Source organism: Cucurbita maxima, unplaced genomic scaffold (genome assembly GCF_002738345.1).
Source record: "Cucurbita maxima cultivar Rimu unplaced genomic scaffold, Cmax_1.0 Cma_Scf00011, whole genome shotgun sequence".
Taxonomy (NCBI): domain Eukaryota; kingdom Viridiplantae; phylum Streptophyta; class Magnoliopsida; order Cucurbitales; family Cucurbitaceae; genus Cucurbita; species Cucurbita maxima.
In genome coordinates, this window is record NW_019272027.1 from 3340999 (window position 1) to 3367593 (window position 26595).

At 36.3% G+C, this 26595-nt stretch overlaps 4 protein-coding genes across 12 annotated transcripts; 1 reads left to right on the forward strand and 3 right to left on the reverse strand.

The window, feature by feature from the left end:
* The first annotated feature begins 91 nt into the window (after positions 1–91).
* LOC111486625 lies at positions 92–2270 on the forward strand. Of its 3 annotated transcripts, none has more exons than XR_002718910.1 (4): positions 92–632; positions 1431–1635; positions 2034–2128; positions 2196–2270. XR_002718910.1 is itself a non-coding variant. In XM_023133797.1 (2 exons), the coding sequence occupies exons 1-2, from the start codon at positions 213–215 to the stop codon at positions 1587–1589; spliced, it is 579 nt and encodes a 192-aa protein (XP_022989565.1). In that variant the 5' UTR covers positions 92–212; the 3' UTR covers positions 1590–1900. The 3 variants fall into 3 exon arrangements, 1 of the variants encoding a protein (XP_022989565.1); XR_002718911.1 differs by having other exon boundaries at positions 2043–2128; XM_023133797.1 differs by lacking the exons at positions 2034–2128; positions 2196–2270 and having other exon boundaries at positions 1431–1900.
* Positions 2136–6793, reverse strand: LOC111486623 (serine/threonine-protein kinase HT1-like). Of its 2 annotated transcripts, none has more exons than XM_023133793.1 (6): positions 6118–6791; positions 5888–6020; positions 5547–5742; positions 4428–4552; positions 4186–4344; positions 2136–2718 (listed from the first exon to the last, which is right to left on the reverse strand). In XM_023133793.1, exons 1-6 carry the CDS (start codon positions 6246–6248, stop codon positions 2407–2409), a joined length of 1056 nt encoding a protein of 351 aa, XP_022989561.1. In that variant the 5' UTR covers positions 6249–6791; the 3' UTR covers positions 2136–2406. The 2 variants fall into 2 exon arrangements, with proteins under 2 accessions (XP_022989561.1, XP_022989562.1); XM_023133794.1 differs by having other exon boundaries at positions 2582–2887; positions 6118–6793.
* Positions 6794–11051: 4258 nt separating this feature from the next.
* Positions 11052–20997, reverse strand: LOC111486373 (altered inheritance of mitochondria protein 32-like). Of its 6 annotated transcripts, XR_002718859.1 has the most exons (7): positions 20533–20997; positions 20276–20361; positions 16121–16426; positions 15941–16024; positions 14289–14481; positions 13266–13336; positions 11052–13182 (listed from the first exon to the last, which is right to left on the reverse strand). XR_002718859.1 is itself a non-coding variant. In XM_023133465.1 (5 exons), the coding sequence occupies exons 1-5, from the start codon at positions 20899–20901 to the stop codon at positions 14355–14357; spliced, it is 972 nt and encodes a 323-aa protein (XP_022989233.1). In that variant the 5' UTR covers positions 20902–20997; the 3' UTR covers positions 14003–14354. The 6 variants fall into 6 exon arrangements, 1 of the variants encoding a protein (XP_022989233.1); XR_002718860.1 differs by lacking the exon at positions 11052–13182 and having other exon boundaries at positions 13257–13336; XR_002718858.1 differs by lacking the exon at positions 11052–13182 and having other exon boundaries at positions 13277–13336; positions 14240–14481.
* A 1098-nt stretch (positions 20998–22095) lies between these two features.
* On the reverse strand, positions 22096–25852 carry LOC111486355 (protein kinase PVPK-1-like). Its single transcript, XM_023133447.1, has 3 exons — positions 25477–25852; positions 23622–24918; positions 22096–23224 (listed from the first exon to the last, which is right to left on the reverse strand). Exons 2-3 carry the CDS (start codon positions 24755–24757, stop codon positions 22354–22356), a joined length of 2007 nt encoding a protein of 668 aa, XP_022989215.1. The 5' UTR covers positions 24758–24918; positions 25477–25852; the 3' UTR covers positions 22096–22353.
* Positions 25853–26595: the final 743 nt, after the last annotated feature.

Here is a 26595-nt window from a genome sequence, read left to right on the forward strand (position 1 = left end):
TAACATTGAGTTGGGCCGAAGAAATTCGAGGCCCAATGGACGACACTTATTATTATTTATTTATTTATTTATTATTATTATTTTGCCTATCTCGCGCGCTCTGAGGCGCCCACAAATGTCGTCGTATTTCGAAAATTTGAGGGAATTGAAAGCTGATTGAGAGCGCCTGTTCTACTCTTCCCTCTGGTTCTTTTCCCGCTCGGTTTCCTTTCATGGAGTCGATTGCTGCAGCCATATCTATGTCTATAGAAGAGGAAGGGGATTGGGAGCTCTGCAACGACGATGGCTTTGTCTACAAGCGGAAGAGGCGCCGGCTGGACCCGACGGAAGCCGTTGCAGCTCGCTCGTCGGTGGCTCAGGCGGCGGACCTTGAGGCAGAGGAGAATCGGCGGCGAGAGCGCAGGAGGAAGACGTTGTTGAAGGTTAGAGCCAAGTACCAGAGAGAGATTGAACAGTGGGAGGTTTTGTCGAACAACTTGCGGGCAATGGAGGAGAGGACTCGGAAGCTGCAGGAACAGTACCGGCGGGAAGGGGAAGAAGGAACGGCGTCGTTTCTGGAGGCTTCCTCGTTGAACTTGATTCCAGAGAAGGAGCTGTCTTGCTCGTCAATGGTGGAAGATCTTCTCTCTCAGGTATGTTGCCCTCGGTCTTGTATCATAATTTGGGGAAAAGACGCAATGTATTGAAATTTATGGCTTCATGCGTTAATTCATCCAGGAATTTCCTCAAATTTCTCGCAATTCATCATTCGTTGGCAAAATGTTATGTCTAGATAGAACGAATTTCCAGTTCAGTTTGCGTTTTTTTCTTCAAATTGGCTGAAATTGTGTTTGAACTGATTATTCCTCTGCTCGCTTAACAAATTATGAGACCAAACATGTTCCTCTTTCAATGGTATGAGGGTTAGATTTAAGAAATCCACTATCAACACCATATTCAAGCAACCATTTGATTACGAGGATGCGGAATTTTGAAATCCCGGCCATTGGAATGCCAATTTTTCCCTAACTGCTGGCTACTTCAACTCCAATTTGCTATCCCGACTGAGATCAGGAGAGAAACTCATCATTTTTCGCTAACCAGGGCTGGAATTTCTCGATCACATTACTCCAAAAGCTAGCCAATATTTAGTTAAAACTCTCGATCACTTGAATAAAATTGAGGTAACAAAAGCCAACCCATGTTGGAGATACCCTCCAATGGGTCGAAGCTTCGAGTAGAAACTTCAATTATATAATTTTGTTATCTCCTAGAGTTGGCCTTAGAGTAGGCAAAATTGGGGCGACTTCTTCAGAATTATTAGGGTGGGTTGGAGCATAATGCAAAGAACGGGCCCCTCCCAAAGCATCTTTTCCTCTGGCCACCATAGTGTTTAAAAAAGAAATAGTTTCTCAATTAGGTGATCCATCCTAATTATAATATCTGTGCAGGTGGAAGGTCAGGAAGCCATCATTCGTAATGTTTCAAAGCTTTGTGATATCGCTGAAGCATTGTGCAAAACGGAAGCAGACCAAGTGAAACAGTGTCTAATCGATCTTCCAATTTGGGCATCACCTCGTGAACTCATGGCCTCACTATGTGACGAATAAAAAACTTGGGCCATGAAGATAAACAGAAGCTGGGGACCTTCCATTTGTAAGCTCTTACTATGTAAAAACTAATCTGTAGCATACTTGTGGAGACCCCATTCTTTGTTACAATAGATTGTGAACCCTTAAGTTTGTGCCTCTCCCTCATCATGCTATTCTACTTAGTTAATTGTTGATACTGAAAGAAATTTAATGGTCGAACGGTCGAATTATTATGAATGTCGTGAAAATATCAACATAGTAATGATGTTCTTATTTTTGTGAGTTGTTGTACCCTTTGTGCTTCTTTAATGAATGTTCTATTCTACTTAGTTTATTGTCAATATTGAAAGAAATTTAATGGTCGAATTATTATAGAATGTCGATGAAAATATGTATCATTTTTGCGAGTTGTTGGACCCCTTTGTGCTTCTTTTTTCTGATTCCTGATGTTGCTTTAAGTAGGAAATGTAGGGTTTTAGTGCACAGGTTTGCTCTTGCACAACTATTGCAAGGAAGGCAGACATTTATAGAAAAGCAGTGATATCAGTTAAAAAGAGGTAAAGATTTCTTTACAACCATTATGATCAGTGAATTTCTCATTATCTAATTCCCAAAAGAATTCAGAAACATTACATGCCAAGATTCTTGATTGTTGGAAAGATGGGTGTGCCAGCACTCAATGATCCTACACATCTCTTGAGATTCTCGAACTTTTTCTTGAGTTGACAGTAATCTCAAACTTTCTTACATTTTACTGTTTGGCTTATTGGGCATTCTGAGGGAACTAAATCTACACAAGTCGAACTGTGCCTTTTAGGGTTTTCTTCCTTTTGGATCAGTAACACTTGTTAAAGCAGAAGAAGGAGCTTGTTGGGTTTTCTTCGATCATGCTGTGTGATGCTTCCCCCGAGCCGTGCCTTACAGCCATCAAGGAATTTGTACCAGGAGATTCGGGTGGCATCACAACATCTTCAGCACATATCCGAGGCGGGATCGCAGGTGCTCGTGGTGATATTTTAGAGAGGGACTGCAATAGCATCTGTATAATCTGGCTGAAGTTTGGCCTTGTATTTGGATCCTCTCTCCAACATGATGTCACTATTAAAGCCAAGTCTTCTGGAAGATTTTCAGCACTAGGCCTCATGTTCTGAAAGCATCAAAGCCAAGAGTTAAAACAGGCCATTTTAAAGGCTACAATATAGAACTGATTATTGAACTTGTTTAGTAGTGCAGTTCCTCTAAACTGCCATTTGATGTCTTCAAGTTTGTTTTTAAGTCATTTTTCTTCACTGGAAATAAAAACATTCTTCATGTACCTTGACATTTGTTATCCACTTTCAGGCAAATTGTGCATGAAAGATCATATAATCAAGGGTTAATAAGAGAAGGGCTGCAGTTTCATATACTTTCAGGTGTTACATGAAATATATATATTTTTTTCGTATCATTATTATTATTTTAGGTTTGTGTAATAGCCAAAGCTCACCGCTGACAAATATTGTTTTCTTTGACTTTCCTTTTTGGGCTTTCCTTCAAGGTTTTAAAATGTTGTTTGTTAGGGAGAAAGTTTCCACACCTTTATAAGGAATGTTTCTTTTCCCTCTCCAACCAATATTCATAATTCATCCTCTTTAGGAGCCCAACGTTCTTGCTAGCATACCGTCCGAAACCTAACTTTGTTACCATTTGTAACAACTCAAGTCCACACCAGTAGATATTGTCTTCTTTGGGCTTTCCCATTTGGGCTTCCCCGGTAGGTTTTAAAACACGTCTGCTAGGGAGAGGTTTCTACACCCTTATAAGGAGTACTTCGTTCCCTCTCCAACCAATGTGGGATCTCTTTAAACTATGAGTATGAGTAAGAAAAAGTTATGTTAATCATGCAAGGACATTTAATCATTAAGATAAAATAGAAAATTGTCACGGAACAGCTGTTTACACAAACAAAAGTTCACTTACAAATATAATTAGTGAACTTTCACGATTGTATTTATTCCATTACTTCTGTGAACTTTCAATTTCAATTTCTTTATTCAAACGTTAAATATGACAGAGGTTAGGCTAATGAGTAATAATTTGATACTATGATGCAAGGAGAAGCAGAAGAGAGTAGGTCCACTAGATTAAGCTAAAGGTAGGTAAGATTTGATGAGTCAGGCAATCAGATACAATTTAAACTTGTCAGCCCACTTTATTGTTATTATTTTTAACTCACCTACTACTCCCTTATACCACTCATACCCCCATTACCTCAAATCATCACTGGTTAGTATCAGCAACAAAGACGTTCGTTCTTATAATTCAAATTAAAGATGTAATTGAAACCTTTGGAAGTTAAAAGAGTCCTAGAGAAACTAGTTGGGATTCTGACAGAAGATCTCATAGGATATCAAGTGACCATCTAAAACTGCCCGAGAATAGCGAAACATTTCTTATAAGGGTGTGGATTCTCTCCCTAACATATGCGTTTTAAAACCGTCAGGCTGATGACAATACGTAACGAGTCAAAGTCTCACGGCGATACGTAATTGGCCAAAGGAGACAATATCTACTAGTGGTGAGCTTACACTGTTATAGGATAATTGTAAGACAGTACATTACAATATATGCTTACCTTAAAAGCAGCTGCGTATGCCGCCTGTAAATTCGACATGCCTTCAAACGGCAACCTGTTAAGAATGAGCTCCCACAATACAATGGCAAAGCTGTAAGCATCAACTTTATGATTGTAATGCTTTTTATCTCCATGTTTTAAAGTTACTGTGCTATAGAGCTGCCAACAAATGAAAATAAAATTTGTTAAGAGCCAGCAGGGAATTGCATAAGAACCATATCAAAGAGGGGAAAAAAAAGCACCTCTGGAGCCATCCATCTATATGTTCCTGTTTCTGCAGTCATCATCTCTGTGACTGATTCTTCTCTTGCCAAACCAAAATCAGCAAGCTTAACTGTTTTATGGTCTGCAGTCAATATCAAGTTCTCTGCAATGAAGGGGTCTCATTAGAGCTACTTATGAACCAGAAATTTGTATGAATATACTTCACTTGAATGTTTTCAAGTCAATTTTAACATGGCTACATGGTTGGAGTTTGCATTCGGTATTATGAACTATCCAACCAACTTCTTTGAAATCAGTCCAGAAACCAAATTGATTTATGTTTTGAAGCAATCACATCATGAGACGTAAACATTGATTTGAAAAGGTTTTGGACCTTTGTAGTTTGAACCATGTATCATATTACGATATTGGTATGATCATGTTGAAACTGAATCCACACACAAAATATGTGAGATCCCACATCGGTTGGAGAGGAAAACAAAACATTTTTTATAAGGGTGTGGAACTCTCCCTCACAAACACATTTTAAAAACCTTGAGGGAAAGCCCGAAAAGAAAAGCTCAAAGAAGACAATATAAGCTAGTGGTGTGCTTGGGCCGTTACAAATGGTATTAGAGTCAAACACTGGGCGATGTACCAGCGAGCAGGTTGAGCCCTGAAAGGGGGTGGCATGAGGCGGTGTGCCAGCAAGGACACTGGACCCGAATGTGGGGGTGGATTTTGAGATCCCACATTGGTTGGAGAGGAGAACAAAACATTTTTTATAAGGGTGTAGAAACCTCGCATTTTAAAAACCTTGAGGGAAGCCCGAAAGCGCAAAGAAGACTTTTAAGATATAATTGGTTGTGTAAAAAAAACAGTTGAAGCTTAAGAAGACATCATTTCAAACAGCAGAAATCCATTGTAACTGCTATATCAGAAGGCCATCAAACGTGATTCATAATCAAATTCGGTAAAGAAAAACCTCCACATTTTTTCCTTCTCTCTTCCAAATTCAGTAGCTCTATTAGAAGGCAGTTTTCAGGGCATCAGGAAATGATGAATCCATCAAAAGTATTCTATGTCATACACAAATCAGTAAATGGCATCAGAGTGCCATCTGCTAAGCTCCAAAAGATTAGTGTAAATATCTGTACCTGGTTTAAGGTCACGGTGAATGATTCCATGGGAGTGTAAACACTCCACTGCACGAGCAATATCTAGCGCAAACCCGATCGCAACGTCAAGTTCCAGGCTCCTTGGCCTCAAATTCAAGAGGTATTTGCGCAATGTTCCACCTGTGAGTAATTCGGTCACTATAACCATCATAGGTTCCTTGCAAGCGCCAATAAACTGAAGAAAATAAAAGTTCATCAATAGAGCAGCACAGTTAGAACATGAGAAACAATAGAAAAGCATCACAACAGCAATCACCAGAACCAAGTATGAAGTTCAGACAAAGAAAAAAAGAACTTCCAAAAGTAGAATTGATCATTGCCTTCACTAAGTTCTTGTGTTGCACTTTGGACAACATTGCAACCTCTCTAGCAAACCGAGCTTCTCTTCTAGCTATCCTCTCAGGAGTATCTCCTTTACCCACCATTTTAATAGCCACAATCTGATTTTTGTACCTGAGAGAAGAGACAGAAACAGAGGTTTTTAATATATCAGATTTCAGACAAACAAAAGAACAGGCAGAAAAACCAATTAAGATCAGTAAAAACGTACTTTCCCTCATACACCTTGGCATGGGCACCTTCCCCAATCTTCGGCCCAACAAAAAGATGCTTAGGATCAATCAACCATTTGGCATCCAAATTGAATTCACCAGTTGAATAAAACCCATTACCAGAATCCATATCTTCACTCAGGACTTTTATCAAACACCTCGACTACACTCTCTAACTTCCTCCTCGTTTCAGTCCCCTCTCACAAACCTTTCCCATAAAAGACCCATCAGAAATTCAAAGGGTACGGAGGCAGTACTAAACCAAAGACAAAAGAAGTGAAATAACCCATCCCTAAAATCCCGCAGACGGATCGAGAAATTGAGCGGATTCTTGTGCTTGGTGGGGAAAGCATATACTACTCCACATGTAGGAAGCGGCAAATCCAGCAGCCCCAGAATATAAAAATGGGGAAATTGGGGGAAAACAAAAAAGATTAGTGTCAGAAGCAGGGAAGAAGGCAATAAATTATGATATCGCAATCGGTGAAGGGAAAAGGAGCAGAGCAATGAAAAAGGAAGGGAGCGGCTGAAATTGAGCAGTGAAATTGATGCTTCTCCGCGTATGGAAGTGAATGCAGTTGCCATCGGCAATTTAAAGCTGCAAAAGAGTTGAGTTACTGTGCACTGAAGAGCGGCTCGTGATTTGACTTTGAATGCAAAAAATTGAAGAAGAAAAAAACTGGATTTTGAAGGGAAAGCCCGAATGCACGGATAAGGCCAAGATCTGTCGTCCTGAAAAATCCTAAAAGGAAAACAATAAATAAATAATTAAAAATTAAAAAAATCCCTTTGTTCATTCATTAAATTTTATACAAATTAGTTAAATAATTTTTTTTTTTTTTTTTTTTTTTTTTTTTTGGGTAACAAAGAGATGTAACGTGTAATTAAAGTACTTAAGTTTTTTCATCTCCGTTCCGTTCTATAACTGTTTTAATTTTCATCGAAACTTTTTGCTTATTTGAATTGAGGTATAGAATTCGGTCGTGAAAATTTTGTGAGGATCAAGTTCTCGAGTAAATTTTCTGTTTTGTTTGTATTTTTTAAGTTTATTTTTAAAATTATTTAAATAAAAAAATGTTACCTTTGTAAACAAAAATATTAGATTCACTAGAATAATTTTTAAAAATTTAAAATTTATTATTACATCATGCTTTTCAACATTTTATTACTGTAATAAATATAAATAAGAGTTTTCTTCCGGATCTCTCTATCTCTCTTTAAACGTAAAATTTTCTCTTTGAAATGGGTCTCGGGTCCTAAGAGTTAAGTGGGCATCAAAGAGTTTTCTCTAAGTTCCCTCTCTATAAGCGAATTCTCCGTCTTCAAAATGGGTCTCGAGAGCTTTAAATATTTTTTTCATGCTCCATCTCTATTCTCTGTTTAAACGTGAATTTTTCCTCTTTGAAATGGATCCCAAGTCCTTCGGTTAAATGGGCACTACGTATATTTGAAAGTGTAGGAACTAAAATAGAATGAAACACGAGGTATGTAGAGATAGATAGATTTTAATGCTTATTTTTTTTAATAAGTCCTTTTATATTATTGGAGAGTAATTTGAAATTGGAGTGATTTTACATTTTCCTTTTATATTAAATAAAATAAATCATATTAAGTTTAAAGGGCTTTTCTAAAATATGGATTTGGTAAAAATATTTATTTTTAATAATTTTTTTAAATGGCATTAAAAAAATTAAAAAATTAAAACACCCTTTTATAACCATTTAATTTTTAGTACTTTTTTAAAATTTAAAAATTATAATTATTTCATAATAAAAAATGAAAATGGTATTTATATGCTTTAATTTTAAAAAATAAAAAATAAAAAATAAAAAATAATCTTCCTCTCACTTTCTTCTCTTTCTCTTTCTAACCTTCTCTCTCCAATCATTTCATTTTCTACCTTTTTTTTAAATAAAATTTGGTCCACAAAACACTATTTATTTGAATAATATTATAATGTGAAACTACCAATTCACATAAATTACTTTAATAAAATTAAAACATTAATTAATTAAATGTAGTAGGTTCTATCTATTTCTGTAATATTTATATAATACACTCTCTTTCTCAATCAATTTTATATAATTAGAAATATAGTTTTTTAAATACTATAATATATAATTTTAACTTTTTCTTTTTTATGTTACTTCTATAAAATTAGACAAATATTAATAATTGCAATAACAAAAAAAAAAAAAAAAAAACTTTTATTGTCAGTGTTTGTATGATTCAAGTATCCGACCAATTCATATCACCCAACTTAAACCTTCAAAATTGAACATTCGGATTGATGTGAGTTATGCATTCAAGTTAAAAAAACCCGAAGAAGCAAAACCTTGGATAAAAATAGTACTTGGTGAAGTTATTCCTAAGCAAATGAATAATGGAGAAAACCCATGAAAGAAATAGTAATGATTCATATAAATTAAGTAACTAATAATCCTGATATACAATCATGCTATGCCATTTTCTGACGAAGCATCATAGCCTACCTGAAAATATAGTTATGACTCAATCCTAACCTACTTCTGAAATCATTATGAAAATTAAAAATTGACGTTTCGATATTTGAAATTTTAATTATTAATGTAACATGTATTGTGAATAAATAAGATTTTTTAAATAATTAAAAAAAAAAAACAACCCGCTAATTCAAATTATGAACTCTATTCAAATTGCTGAAATCACCAAGTCAACCAACTTAAAATTTTGGTTCGGTTCAAAACATTTTTCCAACCCACAAAATTCAAATTACACAATATATTCTTAAACTAAATTACAAATTACCCACAAAATATATAACAAATTACACAAAATGAAACAAACAATTCAAAATAAATTCTTAAAAATGTCGAAATCTATCTAAGTACATAAATCAAATCACAACCCAACATTCAAGCTTAGCAACAAATACCCAAAATGACAATGAAACTTTTAATTTATCATTTAAAAATTACACACATTCTTTTAAAAAATGGTAATAATATCAATAATTGTATTCAAAGTAAAAACCTATTTGAATATTAGATGGTTGACCAATGATCTAAAATAATATGGCAATAACTAAAATATTTGTTCAGAGCAATATTCAGACACGTTGACTTTTTAAATATTTTATCATTTATAAAATATTAACGATAATATTATATAACTTTTAAAAGAATAAGAGCTTTTTTTTTTTCAAGTTTGTTTAATTATGAAAGATGAAACTCAATCTAAATATGGAAATCAATCATCAAAGATGGGTCAATAAGTTGATTGAAAAGGAAAATGATGTATTCTCCAAATATAATTCAATCAAACAACTTTAATTACAAGTTTAGTCTGTAAATTTTTATGTTTATATCTAATAAGCCCTTGTACTTTAAAAAATAGAAATAAAAATAAAAATAAATCGATGTATACAAACACAAAAGTTCAGAAACCGAACTTTTCATACTACCTCAAGTCATCATATGTATAACAAAAACATTTAAAAATAGCGTAAAGCACATAAATTAAAATAATATACCATAAAACAACGTATCAATTAGAATGAAAAGAGAATATTGTTACGAATAATAACCCTCGTACCAATGGAGATATTTCTTACTTATAAACCTATGATCATTCCTTAAATTAGTCAATGTGGGGCACCCTCTATAATGTCCCACATTGGTTGGGGAGAACAAAACACCCTTTATAAGGGTGTGGAAACGTTCCCCTAGCGGACATGTTTTAAAGCCTTGAGGGGAAGCTTGAAAGGGAAAGCACAAAGAGTACAATATCTGTTAGCAATGGATCTGGATCGTTACACCCTCTCAACAATCATCCATATATATTATTAAAGGGCTAGAAACTTTCTCGAAAAAGTAAATGCAACCAATTAAATGGATGGAAGAGGAGCACTTTGGAAGATCTTTTGAGTGGAATATTGAGAAATTCTGTTGAGTCCAATAATAATGGGGCTGACAAAGGGGATGAAATGGGACCATGGAAATGTTGAGTTTGTAGACTATGGGAGATTGTGCTTGTGTAAAGTTGTGTAAAGTTGTGTAAAGTTGGTCATGAGAATGAAAATGAAAGGGAAAAGGGGAAAGAAAAAGGCAGAAAGAGTCTTCATTCTTGTTTTGTTTGTCAGAGAGTATCTTTTTGGTTGGTAAGTGAAAATGAAGTGTCGGTGAATACGTGATTTGACAATTACCTCCATACTCTAGTGCTGAAACTTGTTTTTCAATCTAGGGAGAATGCCTCTGTACACTCCCCGACTTGGAGTGAAAATATGACTACCTACGAAGCATAGTCTTAACTGATAGAAGTCACCAACAGAAATACAGATTTGTTAAATCAGAGATGCAAATCTGTCGAGTAATAATAAAGAACCATAAATCTCATATGCAAATACACAATTCTATCATAACTTTGCTTGACATTATATCGATCTAAGAATTGATATGAATATCAAAATGAGACGAACAAGGCATAACACTCTATATGAGTTCTTTATTGGAAGTAAGACTCACTCTTAGCCATCTACTCACAAAGATCCAGGATCAAATTATCACACATGTTGCTCTTGTAGATACAAGAGAAACCTTAAGTTTGAAGTCACCATGAATCCCTTGTTTCATTAGAATAAAACTTCAATAAGAAATAATTCATTCATAATAATTCTATTCTAATCAAATTCCAAATTTGATCAATTAGTTTTTATAGTTTGATAATGGTCTTTTTAATTGTAAAAACTATTTAGGATGTTAAATATTGCAGTTTCTACCTTGTATTCACTTTCACCAATTTGCTTACTAAGTTTATCAAAATATATATATATATATATATATATATATATATATATATATACATACCTACGTACGTATATATATTTCATATCATTGAATAACTATGCCAAGACTTATAATTTTAACAAAAAATTAACTATGAAGCTATTTTTTTTTTTTAAATCTTATAAATTTCACACCATGCATATTTTTTACAATCATGACAAAACTTTTTAAACTAAATTTTCACATAACAAAATTTATCAAAGGGCAATAGTTACAAGCACTTATTCAAGTTTAACCTCAAGTTTAAGGTTAAGATTAAGACAACTATCCAAATTTAGGGTGTACCTTGGTTACAATTTCACAAATTTTGGGGATAAAAATCAATTGTTTTTTTTTTTTTCTTTTTTCTCCTTTTTCAACTAAGTGAAAAGTTGGGCCAACGAGTGCCTGTCAAATATGACCGATATTTGGGCAAAGCCCTAGGCTAGTAAATTGGATCTTACTTCTAATAAATAAGAACCCATTCCAATATATCATTTTTCCTCACTTTCATTTTTATTATTTGTAATGCTAATTTAAAAATGACATCCAAAGTACCAAAGGGAAGAGAGAAGGCAAAATGAAAGAGATTTTAAGATGACAAAAATACAAAATAGAAAGGTTAAAGTTGTTTTCATATGGTTCATAGAGACAACTCATACTTTTGAAACAATTCAAGTCACGTATAACGAGGAGTCCAAATTGTAGGCTGCTTGAGACATTACATTAATTCGTCTCACAACTTTTTTTTTTTTTTTTTTTTTTTATCTTTTACGTCTCAAGTATTATGACGATGGATCCCACATGTAATTAAAATTAATTTATTTTTATTCCCCTTTTGGAAATAACTCAACACCATTATTTTCCCCCTTTGCTCAAATATGGAATTGCGTTAGTATATTAGGTGGTGTCTGATTAATTTGGGCATGCTTGATAAAGCTGGTCTTTTGAGTTTTCTATGTTAAAAGGTATACTTGTTTCGAAAGGCGTAGTTTTTTGTTTTTGCTTTTGATCCAAATACGGCTGAGGTGCTTTTGACTCGAGTACTCCTCCTTAGAGACACTTTCTCAAGTCGTAGAACTAAATAAACCAACATTTGTTGCTAATCCATCACTAGCTACTTTTTTCCAAACACAGTGGAAGGCTGAAGGATGATTTCCTTAGACCATCCATGGAAAAGAGAGAAAGTGGATTGTGGTGTTTTGAAGTTATGAAATGACCCAAAATGATAAAGTATAACAAAAGCTGATGAATGGAAGGTCACAGCAGGGAGGGAGAGAGTAACTCCCATAGTAATTATATATATATAGAGAGTATTCGGGTCAAGTTGTGCATCTCACGACTATCCTTATAGGATAAGGATTTGACATGATTATAAAAAAAACTCGTAGGATACTAAATCTTAAGCAAGTAGCCAGCGTGACTTCATCTCATTTCCTCTAAATCTCTACTATTTAGATTGGTCTTTATTTTATTAGACCAACTTGGCGTCCTATCTCATTTGACCGAGGTTAAATTTTATTCACAACTGAATACACAATACCTATAAAGTCAGAATACTTATAAAAAGTTCTACTTTAACCAGAATGATAATGTTTCAGTCTGTGATGGTATTTCCAGGCCTCCACATGGGGCATGTTGAAAAGAAAAATGAAAGGAAGTTTATGACTATCCACAAAAGGTCAAATTGGGGGTAAGAGGAATGAGATGGGAACACCCCTAAATAGCCTTGACGGGTCCAAGAAGAATGATCTATTTTGGTAATATATTTGTAATCACTCAAACTTCTGCAGAAAGAAAGTGAGGATTGGCAAATTCAAAGATAGAAAATCAGGAACTTCCAACTTTGCTCATACTATTCCATGGTTGCCTGCTGATACCATTCCAGAATTACTTCAAGATTTTCACGTGGTCGGTGGGAAGGTTTTGATTAGGTGAGTATTGTGGTGGTGGGACAAGGAAACTTGAGGAGAAACAAGACATGTAGTCTAACAAAATTCAATCTCCTTCCCTATGTGTATGCTTTATTTTCTCATAATTTTATGTCGATGCCATGGAATAATATTTTGCATGACATTTAAGAATAGAATTAAGAAAGAAGCTGGTACCTTTGTGTGAATAGAGTCATTTGCGGCTTGTTCCTGGAAACTTCAGAAATTTGGAGTCAGAAAGGATTATACTAGCCAATCAACCAGCTCGTAAATGGAGCCCAAATTCGCTGTAGGCGGCGTCTTTCTGTAAGCTCTACAGCTTTCGAATCATCTACATAAAATGCAGGGAGCAGTTGGTGAATCTGTTTGAGAAATGCAACAATAAAAAATTCTAGCACAATTTCAATGTCATACGCTCATATTTGGCCTTGAGTGCAATCATTGCAGATTATGGAATCCAAGGACAATGAAGTGAAGCTTTGAAACTGCATGACAAAAAGACAGAGAAATCAGAAGTTATACCCAATGAATTAACATTTCTTTCATTGTTTTCTGCTTGTAGCCATGCCGGTTTGATTGAAGAAGGGATCATGATGTTGCCTGAATACAGAATAAGAACCCAACAGCGAGCATTATGGCATTATTATCGATCTTCTTGGTCAAATAGGAGAGGTTGCAGCAAAGAGTCTCTTCTAGTTAGATCCTACTGGGTACTAGATACTGCTATCTAACATTTATGCTGTGGAGAAGAATTGGAACAATGAAGCAAAACTAAGGAAAAGGGTTTGAAGAAGATGCTTAGGCAAAGTGCGATTAAAGCAGGAAGTGAGAGATGAATAGTTTTGTAGCTGATTATACACTTCATCCAGAATCTGACCAAAGTTATAGGTTGCTAGGGAATTCGAATATTGATATGAGAAACGAAGATTATAGCTCTAATTCAAGATCTTATTTACAAGGCATTGAGTAAATTCTATAGTTAACATTCGATTGTGAGTCTCATACAAGTCAAGTAAACTACTCAAATTGAGTGTTCAACACCTTTAGCCAGTGATTTGATTATGAACCATTTACCAAAAAATAATCCATCAGTTCACACAGGATTTCTGCTTTGCTTAGATAATGTAAAAACCACAACTAACAATCAGTGGTGGAGCAGAAAAAGAATTCAATTTATTTGCTATTTTTTGATAATTCATAATCTCCTCCTGGTAAAAGGAAAATATAACCAACATTTCTCTACGGTCACATCGTTTTTTTTACTCCCAAGTGTCGATATGCATGCCTACAGAATATCAGGGCACAGATTAGGCAGGCACATGGAAAAATAAACATAATCTAAGAATATATTTTAGCTCAATCGAGTAGAATTTGTAAGCCATAGCAACCTGTTGCCAGAGCTCATACAAGTACAGGAGAAATAAGAAATAAGAATACCACTCTGTTCCAAAGTTCTGATTCAGCAGGAGGGTGCGCCCTGCCCACTTGCTTGCGGCTTCTTTTCTAATTGTTGCCCTGGATGTCATTCTCCCAAGGTTTGTTCTTAGTTTCCTTGGAGACTTCAGCACTAGGAATTTTGTCTTCATCAACTTTTTTACCTTCCTCATCATTGATTCTCCCCATTCGACCCCTGAAATTTTCAATCTCAATCACATATTTCTCTATTCATAGGTTAATTAAAAAAGAGAGACTCTACTGCCATAAAACTAGATATTTTTACCTCTTTCATATTACTGGATTTTTAAGCCTCTATATCCACCCTTAAGCTTAACTACCAAGCGATCCCAAAAAATTTAGATCTCATAGAAGCTTCTTTTTTAGTCTAGTTATAAGTTGCGTTTATCATTCTATGCTTAAGACTGTCAATTCTTAGATCGTCAATTACATGATTAGAGACCCAATTTGAGAATTAAGCGATTAAAGTTCAGACTTGCTAATGAAGGATTAACCATACTAAATTCATAGTGTCAAAACATTTATGAATGTTTATGCAGTAGTTCTGAATTTTTCTTTCTGGACTACTTTTCCGTAGGCTCAGGCTGACACATGCATGTAGCGAACATTGCTGAGTAAAAAGGTTTTAGTACTGCACGAGAAAAATTTGCAAAAACGAATGCTTGTAAAACAGGAACTAAACAGAGGTAAATAAATAGAAAAGCTAGGTTAAATTGGACTCCTCGACCTTTCCATATAAGATTTAGTTGGTTGCTTTCTTTTAATCATTCCTCTTTTAAAAAAATTGATCAAAGATATCTAGGTTAAATAGATTTAGCACACAGTAGATACTTTACTGATTTGCACCTTACCCGTATCTTGCTAAGGATCAAATAATCATTACAATATGAAATCAAACCAAAAGAAAAAGGATATTGATGAAGATTATAAACTGCATGGTCCAACTGATAAGAAAAATAGGTGCAGAATACTAATAAGAAGATAAACTGCTAACAGCCGCTACTAATATACAATAGTTTCTTGAGGATTATTGGGAGTGAGTCCAACATTGGTTAATTTAGTGGAAGATTATGGGTTTATAAGTGAGGAATACTATCTCCATTGGCATGAGGCCTTTTGGGGAAACTCAAAGTAAAGCCATAAGAGCTTATGCTCAAAGTGGACAATATCATACCATTTTGGAGAGTCGTGATTCCTAACATGGTATCAGAGTCATGCCCTAAACTTAGCCATGTTGATAAAATCCTTAAATGTCGAACAAAGAATTGTGGGCCTCGAAGGTGTAGTCAAAAGTGACTAAAGTGTCGAACAAAGGGAGTACTTTGTTCGAGGGCTCCAGAGAAAGGAGTCGAGCCTCGATTAAGGAGGAGGCTTATAGTGTACTTTGTTCGAGGGAGGATTGTTGAGGATTATTGGGAGTGAGTCCCACATTGGTTAATTTAGTGGAAGATCATGGGTTTATAAGTGAGAAATACTATCTCCATTGGCATGAGGCCTTTTGGGGAAGCCCAAAACAAAGCCATGAGAGCTTATGCTCAAAGTGGACAATATCATAGCATTGTGGAGAGTCGTGATTCCTAATGGGGCTAAAAATGAGCTATCAGAAAAAACATGAAAGCCAGAAAAACGCAAACCTCCAAAGCCTTTCTATTAACTCGCCTTTTCCAATATGTTTATCCAGCAATTCAGGCACATCATCAGGAGTAACATAGCCATACCTAAATTTAAAATTAATGTATATAATTAACCAATGAAGCAACAGAAAATATCTCAAAAAGTTTGTGAAATAATTCTTCATTTGAAACTTGTCTTACCAATGGCCCATGATTCTCCCATCTAGATCTGGACTAAAAACAATCACGTTTCCAGCATACTTGTGTCCACCAATATGTGAACACGCATGTACACAAATCTGATCCTCTAGTCCTCTTAGTTCAATCTCCTCTGTAAGTTTTGTAATGAGAGCTGTTCCACAAACACCACATCTTTTATCTCGACTACGATGTGCACATACAAAAATATAAGAGCCAGCCAAAACATCATGTGCCCCATAAGCCTCCAGTTTACCATCCAAAAACACCTTCTCAACAAAGCTCTCCACGTCTTCGTCTTTCAGACCCCTGCATCATGAGTGAGTGTGAGGGGGAGATGGGACATTGTTCATCTTTTTGTTGTGCGCCGGAAGCGGAACAAAGGTACTTACAACACCAATGAACGAATTTACACAAAGAGGCACCAAGATATTTACGTGGTTCGGAGAGAAGAAGTTCCTCTACATCCACGAACCAATCACTAATAAACCAAAGTGTTTACAAGTGAATATCTCACTATCACACTACAAAGACTCTCACCAATATGTCACTCAACAAATACAATGTGACTCCCAAAGCTCTCCCAAATCTCGATACCAAATTCTGATATCAAATCCCGATATATAACTAAACCCTGGTGTGACTAAATCTAATTCAAATAACCAAATCAAATCTAATTCAAATAACCAAATCAAATATAATCCAAAGACCAAATCAAATCAAAACTTATGACAATTTACAACAATCTCCACCTTGTCATAAGATCTCCAAATCAAATCAAAACTTAATGACAATTTACAACAATCTCCACCTTGTCATAAGATCTCCAAGTTGATAACTGAGTTGGTTGCTACCACCTCAAGCCTCAATACGTAAGTTGGGAACTCCATCAATTATAGAGAAAGCATATGCTATCGTATCATCAAACCTTGCAGATTTTCGAATTACCCTTTGTGGTCTATTCTTGGCGATAGACTCAGGTTCCTCCACTCTTTCATTTACAAGGCTTTGCTCCTCCTGTTCTAAGACATCAGAGTTATTATCTACCTAATCAATAGGTTATTCAGTAGGAGCAACCATATCAGGAGAGAATACCACCTACTCCACCTGCTTCAATGCTTCGTCATTATTTTCAATTTTCTGCAAAAATATTCTAGACTCATCGAATGTCACATCTCGACTATTAACGATCTTACTTGTTTCTGGACACCATAACCTATAGCCCTTCACGCCTTTGCTAAAGCCCATAAACTTGGCTTTTATTGCTCTAGGATCCAGCTTTGAGTTTGTCACATGATAATAAGCAGGACACCCAAACACATGCAATTTATCATAATCACTAACAGGAGTACCTGACCATACCTCAAGCGGAATTTTCACACCATTTCCAGAAATAGGTAAACGATTCACCAAGTGAACTGCATAACTAAGAGCCTCAGCCCAAAAAACCTTACTCAATCCTGCTTGAGACAATATGCATCAAACCTTCTCTATTAATGTCTGGTTCATTCTCTCGGCAACTCCATTTTGTTGTGGCTTGCCAGGAACAGTGAAGTGTCGAACGATCCCTTCATCTCGGCATACTTTAAGTAATGGATCATAAGTATATTCTCTACCGTTGTCTAATCTCAGCTTTTTTATTTTCTTGTCCGTCTGATTCTCTACCATTTTCTTCCACTCTAGGAAGATTTGGAGAACCTCATTTTTGTGCCTCATGGGAAACATCCAAACTCTCCTCGAGTAGTCATCAATAAAGGTGACAAATCACCTCTTTCCTCCCAATGAGACATTCTTCGTGGGGCCCCATACATCAGTGTGAACATAATCTAAAATGCCCTTTGTTTGGTGTAAAGTTGTACCAAACTTCACATTTTTTAGTTTACCAAATATACAATGTTCACATAAATCAATTTCACCAGTTGTGGCACCCTTAAGGACTCCTTGGTTCACCAATGTCTTAAGCGCCTTCTCACCATCATGCCCAAGTCTCATGTGCCATAATTTCGATATGTCTTGTTCTTTCGAACTTGCCACAGCAGCATGCTCAATTATTGTGGTTCCGTTGAGGTAGTATATGTTACCTCTTCTAGTTCCTTTAATTGTCACCAAAGCTCCACGAGCTACTTTCAAATTCCCTCCCAAAATGATGCGATAACCACTCGCATCCAAAACGCCAAGGGAAATCAAATTTTTCTTCAAGTCAGGACATACCTCACATCATTGAGTTTTCGTATAACTCCATCAAACATCTTGATTTGTACTGAGCCGATTCCCGTCATCTTGCAAGTACTATCATTGCTCATATAGACAACTCCACCATTGAACTCCTCTCTGTTGGAACACATATTATAGGAGCACCCAGAATCAAGAATCCATTCACTGGTTTGGCTGACTGATAGGGAGATTGTCAAGGCATCATTTGTATCAGTATCGTCATCTCTAACCACATTGGACTTCGACTCCTTCTCTTTTAAGATCAGACAATCTTTCTTCCAATGGCCTTTCTGTCGACAATATGCACACTCATTTTTATCAAGTTTTCTCTAATTATCAGATCTACCTCTCGACTTTGATCGGGACTCTCCACATTCGCTCCTTTTCCAAGTAGAAGTCCTTCCACGAGCATTTGAGCGAGAATCTTTATATGCCTCCTTTTCCTTCTTTCGCACCTCATTATTCATCCAGACATTTGAAACATCTTCAAAATCAATATCAGTGACTCCATGTAGTAGGGTGGTTACTAAAAACTCGTAGGACTCCGGCAAAGAATTTAATAACAACAACGCCTTGTCTTCGTCATCAATCTTAACATCAAGATTGAGCAAATCAGTGATGATTTTGTTAAAATCATCCAAATGCTCAACCATTGAGATACCTTTCTTGTAGTCAAAACGGAAGAGTTTCTTCTTCAAATAGAGTTTATTTTTCACGCTCTTTTGCATATATTTCGCCTCAAGCTTGTCCCATAGCTCTTTCGCCATGGTCACCTTCATAAATGGATATTTCTGATCCTTGCCAAGACAGGATCGAATAATTCCGCAAGCTTGCCGATTTAATTTCGTCCATTCTGCTTCTGTCATGTCTTCGGGCATCACCTCTTGGAGAAAGCATCAAGATCTTGCATGACCAGCAAATCACTAACTTCGCCTCGCCAAACACCAAAATTATTGGTTCCATCAAATTTCTCTACTTCGAGATGAGAACTTAAAAATCTTGATCCACGCCGTGATTTAATTCCAGATGATTCTTCGCTAACTTCGCCTCGCCAAACACCAAAATTATTGGTTCCATCAAATTTCTCTACTTCGAGATGAGAACTCAAAAATCTTGATCCACGTCGTGATTTAATTCCCGATGATTCTGCCATTTTCAAGAAAATAAGCACGATTGTGAGCATGTCTAGTGGTCGATGAGGCCAAAACTTTCACAATTCCCCAAATACCACAATCAGGCTCTGATACCAATTGTTGTGCGCTGGAAGCGGAACAAAGGTACTCACAACACCAATGAACGAATTTACACAAAGAGGCACTAAGATATTTACGTGGTTCGGAGAGAAGTTCCCCTACATCCACGAACCAATCACTAATAAACCAAAGCGTTACAAGTGAATATCTCACTATCACACTACAAAGACACACCAATATGTCACTCAACAAATACAATGTGACTCCGAAAGCTCTCCCAAATTCCGATACCAAATTTTGATATCAAATCCCGATATATAACTAAACCCTAGTATGACTAAATCTAATTCAAATAACCAAATCTAATCTAATTCAAATAACCAAATCAAATCTAATTCAAACAACCAAACCAAATCAAATCTAATCCAAAAACCAAATCAAATCAAAATTTAAATAAAAGTGATAATATGTAGGACAGAACAAAAGAATCCATGATCATAAGTTAACGATAATAGCTCAAGAAGTACACATGAGGAAAAAGTAATATAAGAACAACATTAATAACCTTCAGAGGCCCTAAAGATTAGCCAGATAATTGGAATTGTATTATAATCTACCGTGATTACAGCTCAATTACCTTTTGGAATACAGATTTTAGTTTACATGTAACAGCAACAAGTTTAATGCAAATTTCTTTTAGTTTATGAGAAAATTAGCCCGTCTACAATGAAAACTAAACCAAATCTCCAACCTGTATTTGAGCATATCCGGAAAAACCAATACATCTCCATCTGAATGCTCAGCTCCCTCCCCTGCCTCGCATATCGTCAGCTTTGTCTAGCAAGCCAAAACAAGAAAGAGAAATATAAAGTATGATGGCAGAGTCCTCAAATTCCATGAACTATAAACAGAATTTTAAATGACAATAATAACAAAACCATCTCATGAACAAAATACACCGTCGTTCTAATTCAATCATTAAAAAAAAAAAAAAAATGTGTTGCTGACCTTAACAGAAATTTCGTTTTCACGAGTTTTTATGGCTGAGGAAAGGAGTTTAGGTAGCAGATCAGCGTCCGAGCCTTCAACACGGGACGGCCAGACCTCATGGCTTCGATAGCAGAGGAACACGTGGCGCTCGTAAGCACCAACGGTTCCGGAAAGGCTTCTCCCATACATCTCCGGCCGACGGAAGCCATACTTCTCGTCTTCGGCAGTTGAAAATGTGGAGACACGGTGAGATTCCGAGGAGTGGAGTAAGATCGGCGACGAGATTAGGTACGAAGAGGATAGCTTCGGAGAACGGAAGAAAAAGAGAGATTCACGCAGATTTTCGCCAACGGATGAAAGGGAACGATTGGGACGCCATAATCGCATATCTTCACTTCTTAGGTGGCGCCGCCGTGTCACCGCCGTGTCGCCGGGGAGAAAATGGAAAATAAATGCGCGCCTTCGCGGGAGGGAAAATGAAACAAAGAAAATAATATGCGCGGTTGTTTTATCATGCGATTCCACGTTACCAAGTGGACTTTGCCACAGGAGACCATCTAATTATGATGTCAAAATTTTAAATTTTTTAATTTAAATAATATATATATATATATAAAGTATTTGTGTGTATTATTTATTTATTTAAATTAATAAATAGGCATTTCATCTATTTGAATTAATTAAAAATGTTTTTATTAATATTAATTTTAAAAAAAAAAAAAAAAAAAAAAAAAACTTTGAATTTTACCCTATCCATTTCAAAAATTGTATAGTAACTTTATCGTCCATATACATTTCAAAGCTATTTTTTTCTTTTACAAATTCATTTATGTAAAAATTCATCAAACAACATTTAATCAATTTTTTATTTCAATTGTAATTTTGAAACATTTATGAAAGGTTAAAAGTAATTTTATAATTTCTTAAATAATAAAAGTATTTTTTAAAAACAAGGTATCGTTCCTTCTAGAACAACGTCGTAATAGCATCTTAAATAATAAAAGTATTTTTGTAAACACTTCTAGTTCAAGAATTAATGAGAATTAAGAGGCTAAGCTTATAATTTAGCATCCGAAAAATTAAATCAAAGTAACAGCCTAAACCCACTGTTAACAAATATTGTCCACTTTGGCCCATAACGAATCACCGTCAATCTCATAATTTTAAAACATGTCTATTAGGTAGAGATTTCCACATGCTTATAAGAAATGATTAGTTCCTCTCAATCGATATGGGATCTCACAGTCCACTTCCCTTAAAGGCTCAACGTCTTTGTTGACACACCGCTCAATGTCTGGCTCTATACCATTTGTAACAGCCCAAGTCCATCACTAGCAAATATTGTCTACTTTGGCCTGTTACCCGTTACGTATTACTATCAACCTCACAATTTTAAAACACATCTATTAAAGAGAGAGGTTCTCACATCCTTATAAATAATGTTTCGTTCCACTCTACAACCCACATGGGATCTCACAACGTCCGGAAATTAAACTTTTTCTACCAACGGACTGTCTCTCCATACTGTCAACAGAAAAGCATCAGAATATTTTCCTATGCAGACTGTCTGAAAGAATTATGTCAGTTTAGGAAATCCAACAATTCCATTCCCCAATTTTGATGAATCTTCTGCACATTTTCTCAGACAGGTTTATTATGCAGCAGGAGACACACCACAGTACACAGTTACTAAGCGAGTTAAAAATAATGAAACCATAGCAGGACACTTCTGTAATCCCCATTGTAATGGGAAAACGAAGCATTGAATTGAAGCACAAAGGGAGAAGGGAGAAGGGAGATTGGTTGAAAGACCCGAAAAAGAAAAAACGACAATAAGATTCAAAAGAAGTCGATCTCTAAATAATTACCTGAAGGTTTCACATCGACTCCCGGCGTTTTTTCGCCTGCCGGTGCGTGTGGTGTCTCCATTCTTGAAGAGAAATCAATGGCATCTACTCTTGGCACTTCTGGAGGATTGGCACAGCGGATGAGTGCCCAATTCACGCTCTGGAAGAACGGATGTTGTTTGATCTCGGTAGCACCACGCCTATAAGCGAGACGGTGCTGTGGTTCTTTTACGAGCAAGCCTCTGATCAAGTCCCTTGCTGCAAAGCTCACAGAAGGAGACTCTGGAAATCTCAATGGCTGACCAACTACATTAAACAAAGTAGCTCGGTTCCCAGCTCCCTTGAATGGCGTTCTACCGAACAAAAGCTCGTAGAGAAAGATCCCGAAAGTCCACCAATCCACAGCACTGCCATGACCCTCACCTTTTATGATTTCAGGTGCGAGGTACTCATGTGTACCGACAAAGGACATCGATCTCGCACTTGTGGGCTCAGCAATGAGCTCAGGTAGAGGGCTCACTTGATGATATACTTCACTCTTTGGTTTCGACTTTTTTTCTTTCCTGTGCCTGCTTAGGAAGCGAGGCGTAAAACACGCTGGCTGGATACAATCTGGCTGCATTATGCAAGTTGGCTCAATGCAAGCAGGCTGAGCGCAGTAGCCCGAGCTTTTAGATTCTAAACCCGTGTTTGATGACTTAACAAGGGTAGGGGAAACCGCGCATCTAAGAGACAGGTCAAAATCAGATAGCATTATGTGCCCATCATCTCTAACCAACACATTTTCAGGTTTTAGGTCCCTATAGATTATCCCAAGCATGTGCAGATACTCCAATGCAAGAAGAACTTCAGCCACATAGAATCTGAAAAAGTACAGAAAATATAAAGTGAAAATGAAGGTGAAAAGTCCAAGAATATTGTAGCTTGAATGAGAGATGCTTGACTCAAAAGCATATAGATAAACAACCATAAACGTTAACATCTAAATATTCTACCGTGGTAGCCGAGTTAGGAGGACGATGAGAGCAGAAGGAAATACATCGATGTGATTTTACGTTAATGGAGTTCAAATCTATATCAGAAAGAAGCTAGAAGCCCTATTCGTACGTAAAAGTCGAGCATATATGTCCGTTGGTCCTATCAAGATATTCATGTTTTAGTCGAGCATATAAAACGGCAATTCATACTTGATTCATTAAAGGAGCAGTATGCTCTCGGAAAAGCAATATAGAGCTAAAGAAAAGGACAGCAATTTCAGACCTTGCAGCATGCTCCGGGAAAAAATTTCCGGGTTGCCTCTGCCTAAGCGCGTGCAAGTCGCCTCCTGGGCAAAACTCCATTACCAAGCAAGAGAACTTCTCTGTCTCGAAGTGTGTATACAAAGTAGGAAGGAAAGGATGATCCAGAGATTGCAATATCTCGCGCTCGGTCTGAGCCCTCAGAAGCTTCTTCCTACTTGCCAAAGCAGCTTTATCCATAACCTTCATTGCAAAATAAGTTTTGGTACCAGTTAACTCCGAAAGATAGACACTACCGATATCGCCACATCCCAGTCTCCGCAGCAACCTGAAATGATTCAGTCCTAACATCCCATCATGAGACCTCACAACTTGCATTGCTTCCCATCTTGTATCATTTGCCTTATGGGGCTTATACATGGCATTGCTTAAACTACTCGAGTTGCTCTCATCACTGATATCACTGCCGGTACTGCCTCGGTAAACACTTGTTTTCCTGCTTTTGTCGAGATCGTAGGAACTTGTGATGTCGATGCTTTCACAAGACTTTTTAATACTGCTTGCACATTCACTGACTTCCGTGTTTGAGAAACTTTGTTTGGCCTCGGCATATAACGTCGTGGAATATAAGCTGTTCTGAGGACTTGGACAAGAAATTTCATCTGGCTGAGACTTTTGTTGATCATTTGTTTTTGTGGAATCTCCTTTCGATGCGTTTAATACTCGATTTCCAGATTCTTCCAAACCACTTGAACAACAATCCTTAGAATCTTCAATAATATGCTTCACAAGAGGTTTTGCTCCACCTCCCTCCAAAGGAACCTTCTTCTGAAAAGAAGTTTCAGTCGACTTATACGAAACATCCATCGGGTTTACAAGCTCAGATTTCCCCTTATTGGAAACATGTGTATGATTTTTCACATCAGTTGAACCTTCAAGCTGCGAATCGGGTTGTTTTTTAATACTTACAGAAGAACCATTTGGATGACGAACAGGTTTCTTGGCACAATTCTGAGATGTAACGTAGGATGTCGAAGAACTGGCTTCATCCCTTGATTGTTTAGCAGAAAGGTGGCGTGACGAATCGAGAATCCTCACTGTAGATGTCGGGTTCTGAGTTTTAAGTAAAGAACTCATACCATCAACGAGTGACTCCATCAGCAGCTCGGCTCAAGCACTCCCAGGCTAGATCTTAGGGTGTGGTGAATGGGATGCAGCAATTGATCGCAACCATTGTGGTAATTTCTAAAGCCATTGATTACAAAATCTTCAACTTATTAATGTCTTTCTTGCAAACGCCAAATGAATATCTATCTGTCCTGGAAGTTGCAAAGGTCAAATTGATTCAGATACACTTTGAGAAAGATTGAAGATACCATAACCAGCAATCCAAGCAATAAAAGAAAATCCCCAAGATTATGAACAGATTCACAATCAAAGCAATATCAAAACCTACAAAGTCCGAAGAAAAAGAAAATCAAGTGAAGTAAATTCTAAATATCTTTGTAATCACACAACAATAACAGATTATTCAATCCGCCGTCCAACAATTTCTACGTTTTCTTCTTCAGAAACTCAAACACCTCATCTAATTTGCTCCAAAAATCAAAACAAACTCAACTCCAACACTGAACTCGTTTCAAAAGATTTACAAGATGAAAACCAAAATTTCCACTGGCTTCGGCAACTGATTTTGATTCTACGGAAGTGAAAACCAAAATCAACCACAAAACTCAACAATACAACCCCCAAATCTTTAACAATAGTAATCAAAAACAAAAAACACACAACCAGAGATCCCTGAACATCAACTACACAATGCAGCGGGAAGCAAATCTTTCAAAGCAGGGAGTAAAAAGAACGCGAGAGAGACTCACCTAAAAACGCAACCAAATAGAGGAAAAGCGAAGCAACTTTGCGAGTTCCTTGCTCTTTTTTCCGATTTTCTGAAGCACTTTCAGATCCGATCCAACACAAGAAAGAAAGAGTTCGGATTAGAGGAAGAATATAATAATTGCAAACAGAATAATCTGCAACTTTTGGGTGTGTTCTTGCTGCTGCTTTGAATCTTCCCGTCGATTGAAGAACAAGAAGAAGAGGAGAGGAAAGATTCAGAGATGAAAAAAGGAACAGAAAAAAAAAAAAAAATGAAGCAAAGTTGAGAAGCAAAAGTTACAAATGGCAGTCTTTATCTCTGTGATGTTCCCTCCATGAAAATCTCTTCCTCTTGTTCTTAAGCTCTTGTTTTTGTTTAATAATTTTTTTTTCATCTGATTAAAATTGTTACGGGCACTCCTTAATTTTTTGTTATGGCCACCTCCTCCCACTTTTTAATTAATAAAATATTGAATTAATTTAAAAAAACATTTATCTCACCACTAAAGTGTTAAATGTTTGAATTTTCTCGCACTACACTTTAAAAACTGTAGATTCAAGTTCGACTAGGTCGAGCCAAGTGAGTTTAAAGTATAATTTAGACATGAGTCGAGTTAGCTCAACATTTAATAGTCGAGTCCATTACCCAACCGTTAAGTTTGACTCATGGGTCGAGTTAGTTTCACTCGTCAAACATGTTTTAAGTTAGTGATGAGTCTATTAGGCTAGCTCAATAGGTCGTTCAAACAGGCTAGCTCACTCTTCAAATGTGACCCATATCAAATCCAATGAATGAATGGTATGGATCGAGTCAAATCAGTCAAACTTTGACTTTGGGGTCGAGCCATACTAGACCTGAGCAAACATTTTGACCGCAAGTCGGTTATCGAAACTAACTAATCTGTATTGAAGGATCATTAAAGGTAGATATGTTTTGAACCTATGTTCGATAGTCAACGATAGGTAACAACCACGCACGGACTAAGTCTAGCTTTTAAAGTATAACCTTTAGTTGGTATTAATCTTTATTTCGCTACTAATGTTTTGCCCCACCCAATAAACTCATTATTGAATGTGCTCGATTTCCAGTAAAAATTGTTTAATCAGAATAGCTAAACAAA